The sequence below is a fragment of the Bidens hawaiensis genome, unplaced genomic scaffold, assembly GCF_021521415.1.
Source record: "Bidens hawaiensis isolate Kalapana, Puna unplaced genomic scaffold, B.hawaiensis_p1.1 tig00004774_1, whole genome shotgun sequence".
NCBI lineage: Eukaryota > Viridiplantae > Streptophyta > Magnoliopsida > Asterales > Asteraceae > Bidens > Bidens hawaiensis.
In genome coordinates, this window is record NW_027491298.1 from 1,456,156 (window position 1) to 1,474,747 (window position 18,592).

At 37.1% G+C, this 18,592-nt stretch overlaps 1 protein-coding gene across 1 annotated transcript; it reads right to left on the minus strand.

The window, feature by feature from the left end:
* Window positions 1-14,276: 14,276 nt before the first annotated feature.
* LOC143628048 (uncharacterized) lies at window positions 14,277-15,173 on the minus strand. Its single transcript, XM_077097728.1, has one exon. It carries the CDS (start codon window positions 15,171-15,173, stop codon window positions 14,277-14,279), a length of 897 nt encoding a protein of 298 aa, XP_076953843.1.
* Between the last annotated feature and the right edge of the window lie 3,419 nt (window positions 15,174-18,592).

Here is an 18,592-nt window from a genome sequence, read left to right on the forward strand (position 1 = left end):
TGAGCCTTGTGCTAACGGTTCCATCATGGGACGAAAAAGTAACGTTAGGGCTTTGTAAAATACGGGTAGACAAAGTTGGTACAACCAAAAACCGTAAAAAGGGTAAAATCGGGTCATAAGGAAGGGTCTCGGAGAAGAATGGCTGGAAAATGGTAAAATAAAGGAAAAGAGGATTATGATCGCACAAAAAGAAATCGCATTGCACGAGCATGTGATGCGATTTGTTTAGATTCATGCGATGCGATTTGTTTATCATGTGATGCGATTAGAATTCAGCATGCGATGCGATTGGTTTTGTCCATGCGATGAGACTGGTTTTGTCCATGCGATGCGACTGGTTTGCTTCTATGCGATGCGACTGGTTCAAGTGCTTCATCTTTCTTTATTTTACTCCACATACGGAACGTACCTGAAAAACACGAATGCTGGGGATATAGAAAAAAAAGGAGTTAAATCCTACACGCTACAATATATATATATATATATATATATATATATATATATATATAAACGCATTCATCTACGAAACTTGAAATAACATTTATGTTCGGGTATATCTAAAAGACATACGTCTCGTAAGTATGATCAACGTGTAACAATGTATAATATATAATTAGATGTGTTGGATGTATACACACATGCAAGTATGTAATATTATACATGGAGTATAGGTGAAATTCTTACTTAAACTCCTAACCACATCTAATTAAACTTAAACTAAGTAATTAACCTACAATTAGTCTAAAGCTAATATCTAGTAAATTCCTAATATTACTACACACTACTCCTAAAAACCCCAACCGACTTCAATACTCAACCACATTAAACCTTTGTTTTAATCCATCTTACAAATAAATTCATCCTACAAAGAAAACAATATAATACATAGCTCAAGTCAAAGATGTGCAAAGATTTCAAAACCCAACACAAATCTCAGGGTCTGTTTGGTATGGGGTAATGGAATTGACGATGGAATAGAATGAACGAGGTAATGGAATGGCTAATTACCATTCCATTGACATGTTTGTTTACCATATGGGAATGAAATGAATTATTTGTCTTTATTTTCTAATAAGCTAGAAAAGCTGGAATAAAATAAAAATGGTAGTGAGTGGCAGTGGGTTGGTGGTGGTGGGTGGCAGTGGCGATGGGCGGCGAGTAGTAATGGTGGTGGGAGACGGTGGCGATGGACGGGAGCCAGGAGCGATTGTTGGTGCTGGCAGGTGGTGCTAATAGTGGGTGGTGGTGGCGGTGACGGTGGTGGACGGTGGTGGTGATGGCGGGAGCGATGGTTGGTGGTGGTGGCGGCGGAGTTGGTGGTGGTGGTGGTGACGGGCAGCGGAGGAGGGTGGTGGTGGGCGGTGGCGGGCGATGGAGGCGTTGGTGGTGGGTGGTGAGAGGGCAATGGGTAATGGTGGTGGGAGAGTGGTGGAGGTGACATAGTGTGAAAGTGGGATGGAATGAAAAAAAAACAAAGGGGGTGGATGGAATGAATTTGGGGTGTTTAGGGGGGATGGAATGGACATTGTAATGGGTTATTTCGTTCCATTGACCAACAAAACACATTTTTTTCATTCCATCATAATGGTTTATTCCATTCCGTCTTTCATTCATGCATACTAAACGCTACCTCATTCTTGTCCCCCCTCTCATCCATGATTCACGGCCATCTCTCCTGTACCACCAAACTTGCTAGTTTTGTTTTTCAAACCAAACACTACACTAAAAAATCAACCATCATCATCCATCTTTATTTAAAATATGTGGATCCAAAACACTCTTCGCTACCGAGCCCGTTAGCCGTTTCCAAGCTCAAGCAAGGATGTGGATCCAAACTCAATTTCTTATTCTTTTTAGTCAGCACTCTATCTCAAAACTCTCTCCCTATCATTTGTTTATGCTTCAAATGTGTTCACCCAAATAAAAACATGCTAATATACTTAAAGGCGTTAAACACGTTAACAAGTTGGTTTTATATATGTGATATATAAAGGAACATGACGATGGAGACATATTTGGTAGACCGTTGGTAAAACGAATGTCATATTATTAAGCTAACTGTTGTTTTAAAATAGAAATATAAGCATATATAAATTTTATTAGAAATATTTGTTTAATCAAAGAACACATTCACATAGCAACTATTTAGCATGCATACATTAATATGTCAATTATCAAACAAAAAAATTGGGAAATACTGACAACCGTAAAGTAATAAATATAAAGGATTGCATACACTGGTTTGGTAGATTTAAAAGATAAAATAATTATTCAAATAAATATTTGAAGTTTTTATTTAAAGAAAATATAATTATTTAAACATAAATCTATATTAAGTTTTATTTAAATAAATTAATATAAGTGTTTTGAATTAAATGCTCCAACGTCCGTAACGTCACACGAGAATTAAACGAATATAACTAAGTTGGGTGAACAAATGGCATAAACCGATCTGTGAGATAATAATTAGATTATGACCGTCCTTACATGTTTAGGGAATCGCAAGAACCGGATTTAACAAATTCTCTAGGTCACCAGAATGAAATTACATGGTGAGTCTCACGGCCCCATTTTAAGTGTTTTATAATTGGTTTGGGGGGGGGGGGGACATACTAGTTCTATTTTACCTAATTATACGAAAAATGCTTGATTATATGTGTTATGTTTGAGGAAAAACGCACCAGTTCTATTTTATATGATAATGCGAAAACACTCTATTTTATGTGTCCATGAGGTGTTTGGTTCAAGAGCTCGAAAAAGTCCCCTATCTAAGTATAACCATTAGTTATGGATTTAGCCGTGGAAATATCGAATAGTACTATTGGGTTTGACACCCCTTATCATGGTTAGTCGCACTAATCACCGATCTGGAGGATCGAATGATAGCAATATTGTCCAAATTGTAACCTGCCCAGCGGGAAGTGGGGCAAGGATCTCAGGTCAAGGTTTGGTTATGTCTCATGGAGTTACATAGTATTCGTATTCCCTGCAGGTTTACGAATTTGTTTATTTTTGCTTGTTTTGGTTATCATAGGTTTATATAAATATTATCAATTTTTCGGAGGAAAACGGTTGAATATTATGATTATTTACATTTACGTATTATTAATGTTTTTCGAAGGAAACGGTCAAATATTATGAATATATACATTTGTACATTATCAATGTTTCAGGGAAAAACAGTCAAATATTATGCATATATACATTTATACATTATCAATGTTTTTAGAGAAAACGGTCAAACATTTTGAATATTTTACTAATTATATAGTTTTTTTTAGGATAACTACGAAACAGTGTGTTGGGACTTATATTTTAGACCGACGCATCGAATTATTATTAATATGGGTGAAAAATAATCAATATTTTTGTTTTCAACCAAGGGTGGATGGCTTGAAGACCAAGACATGCTAGACTAGTATAAATAGATGTATTTGTTAATTTTTCTAGGATGAGTGAATTGTGTATTGTGTGAGATCTAGGGTTTATCTCTTTGAGAGAGCCGCTGCCTCCAGGATGAGCTCTCCTGGAGGTGGCTGATCTTTACTGTATGTATGTGTGTATGTATGAGTGCTTTTTATGACAATCTTTTGGTTAATGAAATCATACTGCCACCTCTTTATCTTTGTGAATCGATTGCATATGTTTGTTCATCCAGCTTATTGTTCATTGTAATCGATTCAGGCTCTCTCCCAAACACCAGTCATCCGTCCAAAACCCCCTTTCAAGAGCGAATATGATTCGATCCTTGCACAGATACGAGCCCCACCATTAATAACGACCATTATTCACGCTTCCGCACCGGGGCTCGGTTCCTACAATTGGTATCAGAGCCAGTCGCCGAATCGTTTAGACTAACCGCTGAATCTGATTCATCTCGCTCTTGAATCCACCATGGACGTTAAACCGATGAGGTTTGTTGAAAATTTTTTTTGGGTTTTGAAATTATTTGATGATTTGGGTAAAATTTATGTGGATTGATGTTTGGGTTTATGACTCGTTCGAAGATTCAACATCAATTTCATGTTTATTTGGTCATATCGGTCCAGATCTGATGTAACAGTGTTTTTAGCTCGTTTTGGGGCAAAACTGTTATTGAAAATGATTTTCAGATCTGTAACGGCTGTTGATAGATTGAAGATAGACGGTTGATATTGAGATGACTGGGATATTGCTACAGCGATTAATTTTAGATTAAGAAGCTTGGTTCTTGATCTGAAAATTAGGGTTTTATGTTCTTAAAATTGTTTCTGATATGAGTGTGCTGCTTGAACAGTAAAGGGAATATTGAAGAACATTGCTGCTGGTACAATCTGATATGCAGAATCAAGAATGAACAGGTACCAGGAGCAATCTAATCATTGTTTGTAGCAGCAGATGGAAGATGCTAAGGGAATATTCAAGCAGGTTCTGTATTGGAAAATCATTGATTGATGATGCAGAAAAGAAATCTGGATGTCTCGAGCATGATAAGAATAGTCTCGAGTATGTAAAATGACTAAGTGTTGCTTCGAGCACAGCTTATCTCGAGCATATCTTATATAGAGCACATCAAATTTGGTTTCGAGCACATGAACCCCGAACACATCCTGGTTTATCTCAAAATCTATCTTTTGGTCTCGAGCACACTTTGTTCTAAAGCAAACCTTCTTCGAGCACACTTTGCTTTTGTACATGCTCAGGAAGAAAGCAAAAAATAAGTAATTTTCGAGCATGGTCTCGAGCATACTCGATGACAGACAGAAAAAGACTAAGTATTTTCGAGCAAGGTCTCGAGCAAACTCGAGTAAAGACAGATGCATGCTCAAGTAACAACAGAAAAATACAAGTGTTTTCTCGAGCAAGGTCCTCGAGCATGCTTTCCAGCATGCTCGATGAAAGAAAAAGACAAGTGTTTTCTCGAGCAAGGCCCTCGAGCAAGCTCCCCAGCATGCTTGAGTAAACACTGAGTATGCTCGTGAAGGGACTTTGACTTGTGTGCTCGTGAACCGATAATCCATGCTCGTGAATGAATTACACTTGAGATTTTTGGTGCCGTTGACCGTTTGACCAAGCTGAGCTATATGGAAGATATATACCAAGGGTATTTTGGTAAATTTTATCAAATCATCAACAAGCAAATGGAAATCAAAGCCTTATCAATTTTTCACAAACTTCATCAAAGTGCTTTACAAAAACAATTGTTGACCAAGCTTACGGATTTTATACCTTATGAGTGTCAACCAACATAATGTCTTGTTTATCTTTGTTTATTACAGAATCAACAATCTTGATATGGATGGTCAAGGTTGTTTCACCCATACTTGATTTGAAGACACAATTTTCAAAGACAATTGCAACGAAATTTGGGGAGTAAAAATTCTTGAATTTCATTGCAAATTGCTTGCTTCAAATCAAGTGAAAGACTCAAGTTAAGGAAAAGTTGATCAAGATCGATAATCCAAGATTCTTTAGAGATGTTTCAATGTTTGTGAGTTTTCAGATTTCCTAGTACGGTTGAGAAGATAGAGTCATCACTAGTAACATGGTGAACGGATGATCAGTAGAGTTTAACCTCCTATGAAAACAGTCACTTGACAATCAAGAACGGGTTATGGTTGACTTGAATGCTATCTTGATTCAGGGAATGGTTTGAAGATGATTTACAAGGAAAGAAACAAGTTTGAAGAATGGAAGTTTATTTGATGATCACATTGAGTTTATTTGTTTTTGTGATGAACTTGCTACATGAAGTTGATCTTTGAAGTTCAAAACCTCGTTCATATGCCTATACAAATGTATCCAAAATTGGTATAAGAGATATGATTAGAAATGAACAATGGGAGAAGCTTAACGTGAGGGGGAGAAGTTCAACGAAAAACAACAGGTTTTTGAGGTGGTCATGGAAGAAAATTCGATGGCATCGGTCTAAGGGGAGATTGTTGGGACTTATATTTTAGACCGACGCATCGAATTATTATTATTATGGGTGAAAAATAATTAATATTTTTGGTCTCAACCAAGGGTGGATGGCTTGAAGACCAAGACATGCTAGACTAGTATAAATAGATGTATTTGTTAATTTTTTTAGGATGAGTGAATTGTGTATTGTGTGAGATCTAGGGTTTATCTCTTTGAGAGAGCCGCCGCCTCCAGGATGAGCTCTCCTGGAGGTGGCTGATCTTTACTGTATGTATGTGTGTATGTATGAGTGCTTTGTATGACAATCTTTTGGTTAATGAAATCATACTGCCACTTCTTTATCTTTGTGAATCGATTGCATATGTTTTTTCATCCAGCTTATTGTTCATTGTAATCGATTCAGGCTCTCTCCCAAACATCACTCATCCGTCCAAAACCCCCTTTCAAGAGCGAATACGATTCGATACTTGCACAGATACAAGCCCCACCGTTAATAACGACCATTATTCACGCTTCCGCACCAGGGCTCGGTTCCTACACAGTGTAAAACACATATACGTATCATTGATTTCCAAAGAAACTATTATATTTATTTAATATTGAGGTTTTCAAACATATAGCATTTACATCGTGTCAATAAACCTGTGAACTCACCAACTTTATGTTGACGTTTTTAAGTATGTTTTTCAGGGAACTATCTTGGAATTAAATGTGTCACTAGGAGTGCTTTCTCATAAACAAAGGCTACGAGAACCATGACCGTCACATCTCGTGTTTCCGCCTTTGCGGGGTGTGACATGTTGCGAATCCCTTTAGCCATGCGATGCGATTGGTTTTACATGCGATCCAAATTGTTGTAAAACTTAACCCGATTTACTTGTAACATCCATAAAAAATTGGTCCAAATTTGAAAAAAATTTATAAAGGTGAGGGACCAAAAATATTCATGGTATAAGTAAGGGGGAAAATAAGATAAAGAAATGGAAATATATTATGTTAAGAAAATAAAGAAGGAAACCCCATCCCACATGGAAGAAAGGAAAGAAATGAAAGCACTTTATAAGGAAGGAAATTCCCATAGTTATGTTCTTATGTGGATATCCACTCTTAGTGGTCCTAGCGGAGAGTGCGAAGCACCCGACGCACACGGGCACGGGCGATGGGCGCAATGTGGTGCGCAAAAACATGATGTGCTAAAAGTAGTTTAATAATTATCAACTAAATTAACTAAAAACAAACACTAAGTAATATTCTAGACTCTCTAAAACTCGACTAAACTACTAACCGGCAAGTGAACCGATCGACTCTAGTAAAGCTAAGTAAGTCCGGATATCGAACCCACGAGACTCTCTAAATTACGTTTATTAGCTAATTAGACTCGACTACAAACACGACTTATTAATTTATATTTGTTTGGGGGGTTTTATTTAAAATACTAATTTAATACTATAACTAAAAACTAATTAAGAAAATAAGTAATTTAAATGAAAGAAAAAGTTTGTTATGAAAATAAGACGATGATGAGAAAACTACCTAGGGTAGAATCCCCTAAATTTCAGTTATGAATTAGCCGGGAAAATATTTAGTTATGGGCTGGGATCGTAAAATAGACACTTAAAAGAAAACCCGAACAGGACCCCTAACCCTTCTCAAGAGACACCTATGGATTTCTAACAAGTTTTAACGCAGACCAGTATTAAAAATCAAGTTTCTTACGGTCACCTAATTAATTATGATCTAGTTCATTTATAACGAAATCCTACCTTATAGCGCGGAAATTAAAGGCAATTTAAAATATTTAATTGACTTAATAGGCAATAATAAATAATCAATCCTAGACGGACTCCTTACGAAGAACTAAATCTAGCAAGATTAAATAATAAAGATCTATCAATAACCTAGCACTTTACAGATTTTAGGTTAGCAGCACACTTAGGTTTATTTGACAATATTATTCCTATGATCTTATCGCGAAATCAAATCATAAAATAATTAAGAACACAAAGTAATTGATCTAATAGCAACCTATCATATGACAAACAATAATCAAGGAAACTATGGAGTAAAACTCATCAAACAATCCTAAGCATTCATGCGCATCAATTTTATATCAATAAATCTTTTACTAAACCATAAAAACCATAACAATAAATAATCCCAAGTTAAAACAAAACATCAAAGTAGGTTCATCATAACCTAGGCAGTCTAAGGGTTTAGCCAATAACCATACTCAAGAACAAAAGAAAGTAAACAAGTTTAAATAATAAATTCATGATGAAAATAATAAATTCAAACCGACTAATAAGAATTCTTGGATGAGTAGGTGTTGAACCCGGATGCTAACCGGTCGAACCAAAGTGCTTTTTCTCTCCTTGTTCTTTCGGGCGCTCCTTTTCGTAAACTGATGTTGAACCCTCTGCCTTCTGTTCGTGTCTTGCTACCTTCGTACGATTCATGCCCCCCACATTATATATCTTTTTGAAGTCGGTTAAAACAAAGTTTTTGTGGGCCTTTTTTCTGTTTAACTTTTATTAATGGCCTTGTGGACATGAACTCTTTCCAAATAATAGATGATCAAATTAAATTAGTTACTAGCCATATATTGACTTTTCCTTGCCCTCTTCACGTTTTTCTTCTTTTCATTTGTAACAATGGGTCCCACCAATCTTTTCTAACTCCACACCTTGTACGTAAACCTTATGCAAAACCATAAAACACACTAGATTATTAAGTGTTTATAATTCATTTAAAAACCTTCTTATATTTAATATTAGATCATGACACTTATACTATATTATAATTAGTAATTCACATAAACATCAACATAAACTTTAAATTTCAAATACAAGCTAACTAGTTATATAGTTTCATAAAAAGCAACCCAAAAATAATCAAAGTGTAGGAAATAGTTATATATTTATATATATATTTTAGCACATATCATTTGCACTTCGCAAACTCGCATCACCGAGAGCCGCATTAGTATTTAGGATGATGGAAGTTAGATCAAGACATGGCAAGTTATCAAAAGATCAGGGACTAAAAATGAACAGATTTGAATTTCTGTTCCTTCGCGCGACGCGAAGGAATTGGATCTTGAAACTTCGGGCTACGCGAAGTAGCAATGTAGTAATCGTACCATTGAACGACACGTGGCAACACGTCATAGGACACGTGTCACCGCGTGATGACCCGTGGCAAGCCTAATTGTCGAATCACCAGAGCTATAGGTCTACTTCGCGCGACGCGAAGGATACTTCACGCGATGCAAAAGACAAAATAAACCTGAGGCGGTTTGCTAGCCGTTCGCGCGACGCGAAGATTAAGTTTGCGAGACACAAAGAATCCCTTTTTCTACCTATAAATAGGCGGCCAAGGAAAGATGTCTCAATCACACATTTTATACTACAATATTCTTGATATTCGTGCCACGAACCCGACATATCTACATTCCGACGATTGTTGTCTTGAAGTACGTGCTAGAACCCTACCGAGATATTCTCTTGACTTTCCACCGACTAGTAGAAGTGTTTCCCGAGTGAAGCCTAGGCATTCTCTATAAGCAAGCAATACAAGGTAGGGGTTCTGCCCGATTATTTTATTATAAATGGCTTAGACCCTAGTCGGGGTATAGCCCATACCTTGATTATATAATAAGTGGAAAATATATATTTCATAAGATGAGATTATAGATGAAATATTATTTCTTTATTTTATATAAAGATTTTATAAAATGTTTCTTATAAAAGAAGAAACTCAATATATACGTTTCTTCATGAAGAAGAAACGTAGTGTATAAATGATGAATAAAGGAATGACTAGATGTCCTTATGTTTTACGTAAGAAATGAATGTCAAGGTAAAGGTTATGCAAGCAGGCTAAAGGTCTGAAGCTAGATCGTTGATCTAGTATTTATAAAACGTTATTCTCGTACTATAGGTCTGAGGTAACAAGAAAGTACAAATGAGTGAAAGACACTGATCGAGAAGAAAGGTGAATACGCTTAACTCTTTTATGTGTCATAAATTGTTTGCATGGGATTATGTATCCCTAAAACTTTATAAACAAAGGTAATTGCTTGCCTTGTATACATTTGTTTGGATCCTTACATATGTGGGCAGGAGGTGGGCACACCGCACCACACTTGCTAATGCCTCCGCCACGATGGGCCGGACCTAAGTAATGTCCAGAGGGGATTATCTTTTGTATATTGGTAGTTTCTAAGTCCTTGATTATGCGATATCGATGAGTGGTTTCGAGTAGATCTGGATGTTTTTAATAGTCATTCAGACTTTCAGAACTTGGTTATTTCCTAAGCCATGATGGGCCGGGTCATAAGATACCCGAGGGGATAACTGAGTATCATAATGTTTTGTGTCAACGTGTTCACCAGCATGTGTTGCTAACATATTTTTATAAACTGTTTTACAGGTAATGAGGAATAGGTGATTGGAGATGGTGACTAGCCATTAGACGATCTGATGGATCAGATGGAGTTTTGTTAATAAAATATTGTAAATTATGGTTTTGTACTTTCAACACTTTTTTGTACCAAACAACCAGGTGTTTAATTCCCGACTTTTGAATATAATATTATTTTAATCAAGTTTTCCGCTTTACCACCTTAAACTCTGATTTATTTACAAAACAGGTACCAACTTGTTGGGTCACACTCCTAGGCCCTAGATTGGGGTGTGACATCACTTTTTTGATGAATTTTTAGTAAAGGCTTAATGAGGGTATGGTTGGTATGGTTGTATGGTTGAATGGTTAGTGATAGTTGCAGACCCTAATAATATCTGCAAAGAGTAAAGGGTTGCAGACTCTAATAATATCTACGAAAAAGCAAAGGATTGCAGACCCTAATAATATATGTGAAGAGTAAAGGGTTGCAGACCTAAATAAAATCTGCAAAGAATAAGGGTTGCAGACCCTAATAATATCTGCAAAGGTTATAGGGCGAAAGGCTCCTTAAAAGATATAACGATTATGTGTGTACCAATTAATGAAAGTAAGATAAAGTATGAAACTAAGAATGTACGTAAGTATGTTTAAAAGATAGGTAAGCAGGTTAAGAATGTATTACGCATCTTCGGACATATATATTTAAGAATGTGAATGTAATGTATGTTACCAGATTAACTAGAACTCACTCAGCGTAGCTAATTTTTAGTATGCACGCAAGTAAATAGATTAAAGGAGCTGGCTTGAGGATGACACATGGTATGGACTGGAAGACTGGCATCTTGAGAAGAAGTATTATGAAACTTTTATGTTATGTTTAAGACAAGTTAGCCTTTGTTAAGACAAGATTTTATGATTTTGGTTGATGTTTTTATGATTCCGCGAAAAGTTTTAATCAACTCTGATCTTAGAACTGTGTTTGTGAGTAAATCCAACGTCAAAGTAGGGCTCCCGGGAACGGGGCCTAACAACAACAACAACCATACCCAGTATAAATCCCACCAATAGCAAAGCTGTTAGCAGGGTCTGGGGAGGGTGGGATGTAGGCAAACCGTACCTCCATCCCAAAGGATAGAGAGGTTGCTTCCAGGGAGACCCCTGGCTCGAAAACCATATGCATGGGATCAATAATAATAGTGATATTGGTAATGAATACTAAAATATATGTTATAGTAATAATAGTGATGTTAGTAATGAATTGATCAACAATAGTGATATTATAATGAATAGATCAATACTAAATGTGTGTTACAGTAATAATAGTTGTATCAGTAATGAATACTAAATATGTGTTATAGCAATAATAGTTGTACTAAATATGGAAATAGATCAATAATAATAGTGATATTAGTAATGAATACCAATATGTGTTATAAATACTAGTTTGAGGATAGGGTATTATAGTAATATATCATTTTTCCACTCGAAATAAGGTAAAGAAACGCCTCCTATGATAGAATTATAATCAAAACTCTACGATTCTCCTAAAAGTCCTTAGCCTTAATCCTACGTCTCCAAGAATTCCTATCCTCAACCATGTCCTCGTAGAGGTGCAAATCTAGCAAATCATGCTTAATCCTCTCGTCCTAAGTTAATTTGGGACGTCCTCTATCCTTCCTTCCCTCTATACTAATAGTTTCTACAGATCGGACAGGAGCCGTCGTCTCTCTTCTCTTCACATGTCCAAACCATCTCAATCTTCCTTCTCTTATCTTATCTAAAATGTTAGCAACCCCTAATATCTCTCGAAAAACATCATTTCTTATTCGGTCCAATCGTGTGTGCCCACACATCCACCTTAGCATTCTCATTTCTGCTACCTCTAACTTGCGCGCATGTGACTTCTTGATGGCCCAGCAGTCTGTTCCATATAACATTGTCGGTCTAACCGCGACCCTATAAAATTTACCCTTTAGCCTGTTTGGGAATCTCTTGTCGCACAAAACTCCTGTAGCTGCCTTCCATTTACTCAATCCAACTTGGGACAAACGATCCTAGATATTTGACAAACGATCCTAGATATTTGAACTTCGTTACCCGCGGAAACACTTGGTCTTTGATGGTGATCTGGATCTCCTCATCATTGACGAACCGTCAATAAGAATACATTGACGAACCGTCAATAAGAATACATTGATGACAATAATGAAATCGTCAATAAGAATACATTGACGACACCTTTCTATATGGGGATACCATATATACTCGGAATTAACGTATGATCATACTTTGATGAGGCTACTCGCCTTAGCATTCAAGAGGCTACCCGCCTTAGCATTCAAGAATTTGCACATAATCATGTAAAGCATATAACACCAAATCAAGCATTTATTTAAGTAAACATATACAATACGTGTTGTGGTTTAAGACTCAAGTATAAATCATTTGAATTTGAATAAGTATGCAATGACACCCCCAAAACGAAAGATGGAAAACGGGGGATGAAAAAGTACTCACATTAACAAGTAACTTGAAAGATAGTGTCGTGAATAATCGGAGAGATCGGTTTAACGAGCAAGACCTATATTAAACGGTTCTTGTGTTAGTAGGTAGTCTTGGAAGGGTTTAAAATAAAATACATGACAAATAAAGTAAATAAATAAAGTTTAGGATTTAAAATGTAAATATTTGAGAAATTAAAGAAACGAGTTTTTTAAAATAAGTTTACTCGAAACCGGGTCTTGGTATTCTATTCATTAGTTTTTTCTTTTTTTTTACTCAACCTATGTTAAGTAATAATGTGGGTTAAAATGCGATATTGCAAAACCCTTGGTTATAAGAATACCAAAACGAGGTTTAAACGAGTGTTCGGATTTGTCGGTTCGAGACTTGATAATTGACCAAGCTCACAGTTAACTCTGGACAAACGATCCTAGATATTTGAACTTCGTTACCCGCGGAAACACTTGGTCTTTGATGGTGATCTGGATCTCCTCATCATTGTTTCTCCCACCAAAGTTACAATGGAGATACTCGGTTTTTGAATGACTAATCCTTAAACCTGTATTTTCTAAAGCTGCTCGACACTCCTCTAACCTTATGTTCAGATCTTGTTTTCTCTCAACCACTAAAACAATATCGTCTGCGAACATCATGCACCAAGGGACTGTCTACTAAATTGACTTTGACAACTCGTCCAAGATTATTGCGAAAAGGAACGGGCTGAGTGCTAAGCCCTGATGAAGGCCTACCTCCACCGGGAATAAGTCAGTATCTCCCAAGGGTGCACGCACACTTGTCGTAGTGTTGGCATACATATCCATAATCATCTCTATATATTTCCATGGGACCCCTCTGACCTCAAGGCTATCCCAAAGCAGTTGACGTGGCACATTGTCGTACGCCTTTTCTAGATCAATGAACACCATATGTAGATCACGCTTCTTCTCCCTATACTTTTCCATGAGTCTTCTTAGGAGGTGTATTGCCTTTGTAGTGGACCGCCCCGGCATGAAACCAAATTGGTTCACTGTAACCTGGGTTTCCCGTCTAATTCTAGTCTCTATAACTCTTTCCCCTAGCTTTATAGTATGACTTAGTAGCTTAATGCCTCAGTAGTTCCCACAACATTGGGCGTCTCCTTTGTTCTTATAGATAGGTACTACGACACTGCTCCTCCATTGATCTGGCATCTTACCGGACTTGAAGATACTATTGAATAGAGTAGTTAACCACAAAACTCCTTCCTCCCCTAGGCACTTCCACACCTCGATAGGTATGTTGTCTGGGCCAACTGCCTTAGCCCTTCCCATCCTCCTTAGTGCATTCCTCACCTCTTCTTCCGCAATACGTCGGCAGAAGCAATTATTCCGTTGTTGTCGTCGTAGGCGTGTGTTGTCGTTTTCTTCTTGGTAGGCCCTCTCACTGTTGAAAAGGTTCTGAAAATAGGTTTTCCATCTTAATCTGATGTTCTACTCTTTAACTAGTACATGCCCATCCTCACTCTTTATAAACTTCACAGCCCCTAGGTCTTTCCTTCTATGCTCCCTTGCTTTGACAATCTTGAACATATCATGTTCCCTCTCTTGTGTTTTTAAATGTTCATACATCCGTTTATAGGCAGTGCTCTTTGCCTCTGAAACTGCTTTCTTCGCCTCCCTTTTAGCCTTTTTGTATGCCTCCTTCAATCCCACTCGCTCTTCCTCATTCGTGCACCTCATAAGCTCCCTAAAACTTACTTGTTTATCCCGTATTTTTTCTTGGACGACCTCATTCCACCACCACGTCACCTTATGCCTCCCCGGCTTTCCAGTCGTAACCCCGAATGTGTCCTTCGCTACTTGGGTAATCTTTTTCGCCATTGCTTCCCACATCTGGCATGAGTCATCTTCTGCTCTAGCCAAGTTCATTGATATAAGCTTATCCTTAAAAAGTGATAGCTTGTCGTCCTTTAGATTTCCCCATCGAATCCTAGGTGTCCCTTTTCTCTCTCGCTCAATCAACTTATTTCTAAAGTTTATATCTGCTACCAGCAATTGATGTTGAGCCACAATCGTCTCCCCCGGTATCACCTTACAATCCCTCCACCAACGTCGGTCTCCTTGCCTCGTCATTATGTAGTCGACCTGTGTGTTTCGTCCCTCGCTGCTAAAAGTAATCAAATGTGATTCTCTTTTCTTAAAGAATGAGTTTAAAATACTTAGGTCATGGGCTACTGCAAAGTCTAGGAGATCTGTGCCAGATTCATTCCTATCACCAAACCCAAAACCCCCGTGGACGGCTTGGAAACCATTGCTATCCTTTTCGATATGACCATTAAAATCACCTCCTATGCACATCCTCTCATCCCTAGGTATGGCCCTTACCATCGCGTCTAAGCAATCCCAAAAATCTCTTTTTTCCCGATCTCCTAGTCCAACATGTGGTGCGTAGCGCAAACCACTGTCACTGCTTCCTCACCTAGGACTAGTCTTAACACCATAATCCTATCATTATGCCTTATCACCTCCACCACACTATTGTGTAGTTCCTTAGCCACTAGGAACCCTACACCATTCTTAGCCCCATCAGACCCCGAGTACAACAATTTGTATCCATTACACTCGGCCCCTTTATGCCCTTTCCATCTAGTCTCTTGAAGGCATGCTATCTGAACCCTAAGCCTTTTAAGCACATCTACCAACTCCAACAACTTACCACTTAGTGTTCCTACATTCCAGGAAACCAAATGTAATGTATGTCCCCTACCTTTTTTCCTTACCTACACCTCTCCTTTCCGGACATGGTCTCAAGTAATAATCATGGCTTCTATGGTCTATGATTATCGTTAATCACACAATGCCAAGCAATAGCCACCAAAAATGTAGGTCACACGTCAAACGTCACACTCTAAAACACAAACGACCCCCTTAGTGGTAATATGTGTTAATAAATACTATTGGTAGTTTATGTTAATCAAAGTGGGTAGATTTTATTAAAACTTTATCAAACAAAAGTACTATTTTAAGATTTAAATTTAGAACGGATCTACTCACACTACACAGTTAATTGATTAAAATAAATAAATAAATAAATAAATTATATAAAAAAATAAAAAAATGAAAAAAATAATAAAATGTGCGTTGTGTTGAAGCTAGCGGTGGCTGGAAAACGGGCGTGTTGGTGTCCGGAAAAGGAGAGAAGGTAGCCGCTATGAGTGGCCGGAAACTTCTCAGTGGCCGGAAATCGAGCTCCCGGTAGGTTGAAGCTAACAGCTTAACCAAAAGACGACCGGCTTCCGGTCGCTACCGTTGACGTGATGGGGGTTTGAGGAGAACTGTGATGAGGACACAAGAGTTGAGGAGAAGCTTACCTGATTGGACGTAGGGAGAGTTGCAGAACTTACCTGGTTGCCGGCGTCGAGAGTTACCGGCATCCTCGGAGGAGAACTGTGATGAGGCCAAAAGAGTCGGTGTCCTCGGAGGAGGGTTACCTAGTTGCCGGCGTCGGAGAACTTAACTGGTTGCCGGCGTCGAGTTACCGTTGTTGGACGTACGGAGAACGTACGGAAAGCAAGTAGTAGAGAGAGAGCATAATAACAAGTGACTAACAACAATATATGTAATCCCGTATTAATTCCATTAAGTTCGTATTCCGGCGAGCCCTCGTTGACCGTCAAACCATTTCAAACCAGGTAATTAATATATGCGTCTTGATCGTTTTTCATTGTTAAGCAAAACCCCTAACTCTAATTGGTCAAACTTGGAGCAGATTAAACGATTAAAAACCTAAGGTTTTATGTGAAGAAGATGAAATTGGAAGTTAATATTTATTTGTTTGTTTCTATCTATAAACCAACAAAAGTTTAGTCTATCTGGTTATGCCACTTGGGTTTAAGCCAAGAGACCCGGGTTCGAACCTTGGTCATAGCATTTATTTTTGTTAAAACCTTTTTCTTTATGTTATAAATCAAACTTATTTATTAAAAATTATTTTAAACTAAATAAAACTATATTAAGTTAAATAAAATATTTATGAACTAAATTTTACCAACATTCGTCTAAAAACCATACTTTTCCTACTCATCAAGTTTTCATGAAAACCGTAATATAATATTATAATATTCATCTTTTCGTTAACATATTATTATTTACTCTAAAATAAATCGCCTTCAAGTTAAACTCCCGTCTAAGTTGTACTTCATAGTTATAATTAAATTCTCGTATCTATAATAAATTATAGTTGAAATAGCATCTAAAATATTATATTGTAACCCTTTTTCGTTAACCTTATAATTCGATTTCGTTAACCTTTATAATCTACTACTAAAATCATTTTCGAGTTAAACTATCATTAAAATCCGTAATATCGTAACTCTCACATTAGTGTTAAAATTATAATATTAAAATAATATAAACCGTTTAAATTTCCGTTAAGACTTAGAATAATATTAAAATAATTCACACCTTAAGATAATAAAATATATAACGCGACATCTTTAAAACCAATGTTGTAAAACTCCCGAGTAGGCGGCGAGTACTCCTCGATTACTCCCCGCCTCGGCCGAGTACTCCTTAGGTATTTTTCGAGTAATCCCCGACTACTCCCGAGTACTCGCAACTCCACAGTCGACCGCCTAGGACCGCCTACGACTTTTACAACATTGTTTAAAACTAAATAATTAACCCATTTAATCCCGTTAGTTAGTCCTTAAACATTTATATTTATTTTATTTATAGTTCGAGAAGTTCAATCGTTTCGGATTCTTTAATGTATTTTCGGTTGCTTCGGTTTCGTTAAACGCGCTTTCGTTTTTTATTTCAAGTTGATCTTCGATTTCAAGGTAAGTTTCTCACACCTCCTTTTTAAATATTTTTGTATTTTTGGGGGTAGCATATGTATTTTATTACAAATTCAAAGTATTATGATTTTGCTTACAAACTACAATTCACTATATGGACTTGTGTGTTACTTGATTACTTGTTCGAATTTACTTGCACGTGGTAGCCTCAATAAGTATGATCATACGCTCCCCTTTGCACTCAGGACCATTTTGTTATGAGTGGAAGATGGCCTCATTATCTAAGTACGTTGGTTGTTACTAACTGGAAAGACCTTACTTGCGCGATTATCTGAGTACGTTGGTTGATGATTTTTTTAAAACTAATCCTTTTTCTCAAGGATATGATTACAACTAATGCCATGTTTAAATTCTTTTCGCATATAGTGTCTTCTCCAATACAAATGGCGATTTGGTATGCGTGCAAGATGTTGACCTAGAGAATGTCAGGGAATTTTCTGGAAAAGGAAACATATCGCCATTCCCAATGGCAAAGCAAAACGTACCATATTTCCATTCTCAATGGTGATTTATATCAATCAAAAGATCATTCTTTGACATGGCTGCCACTGCTAAGGCTGAGGGGTGTGGGGGGCTTTAATGGGGCTCCAACCAATAATATTATGACGTGTGGCAGAGAGAGAAACTGGATAAGGGGGTGTTGGAGCCCCCGTTGGAGTCTCTGGCCCTGGTGTGGAGGGGCTCCAGCAGGGGCTCCAGCGAATTTTTTTTATTTTTTTATAAATATATTCAAACAACGTATTATTAAAAAAACTTATAAATTATTAAAAAAACACACATTAATAAAAAAACACATTAATATCTAAAAATAAAATAAAAATTAAAGTACTAAAAAAAACATTCTTCTTATTCTTCGGCTTGGTCTTCTTCGATCAACCTCTTTCGGATACGTTCCTTTTGCTTTTCCATTAGCATTTGATCGACCGGATTTAGGTTACTGAAGTCTCT

Coding starts and splice junctions, on each gene's coding strand:
- LOC143628048 (XM_077097728.1), bottom strand. CDS start 15,173: ATGGTAAGGGCCATACCTAGGGATGAGAGGATGTGCATAGGAGGTGAT.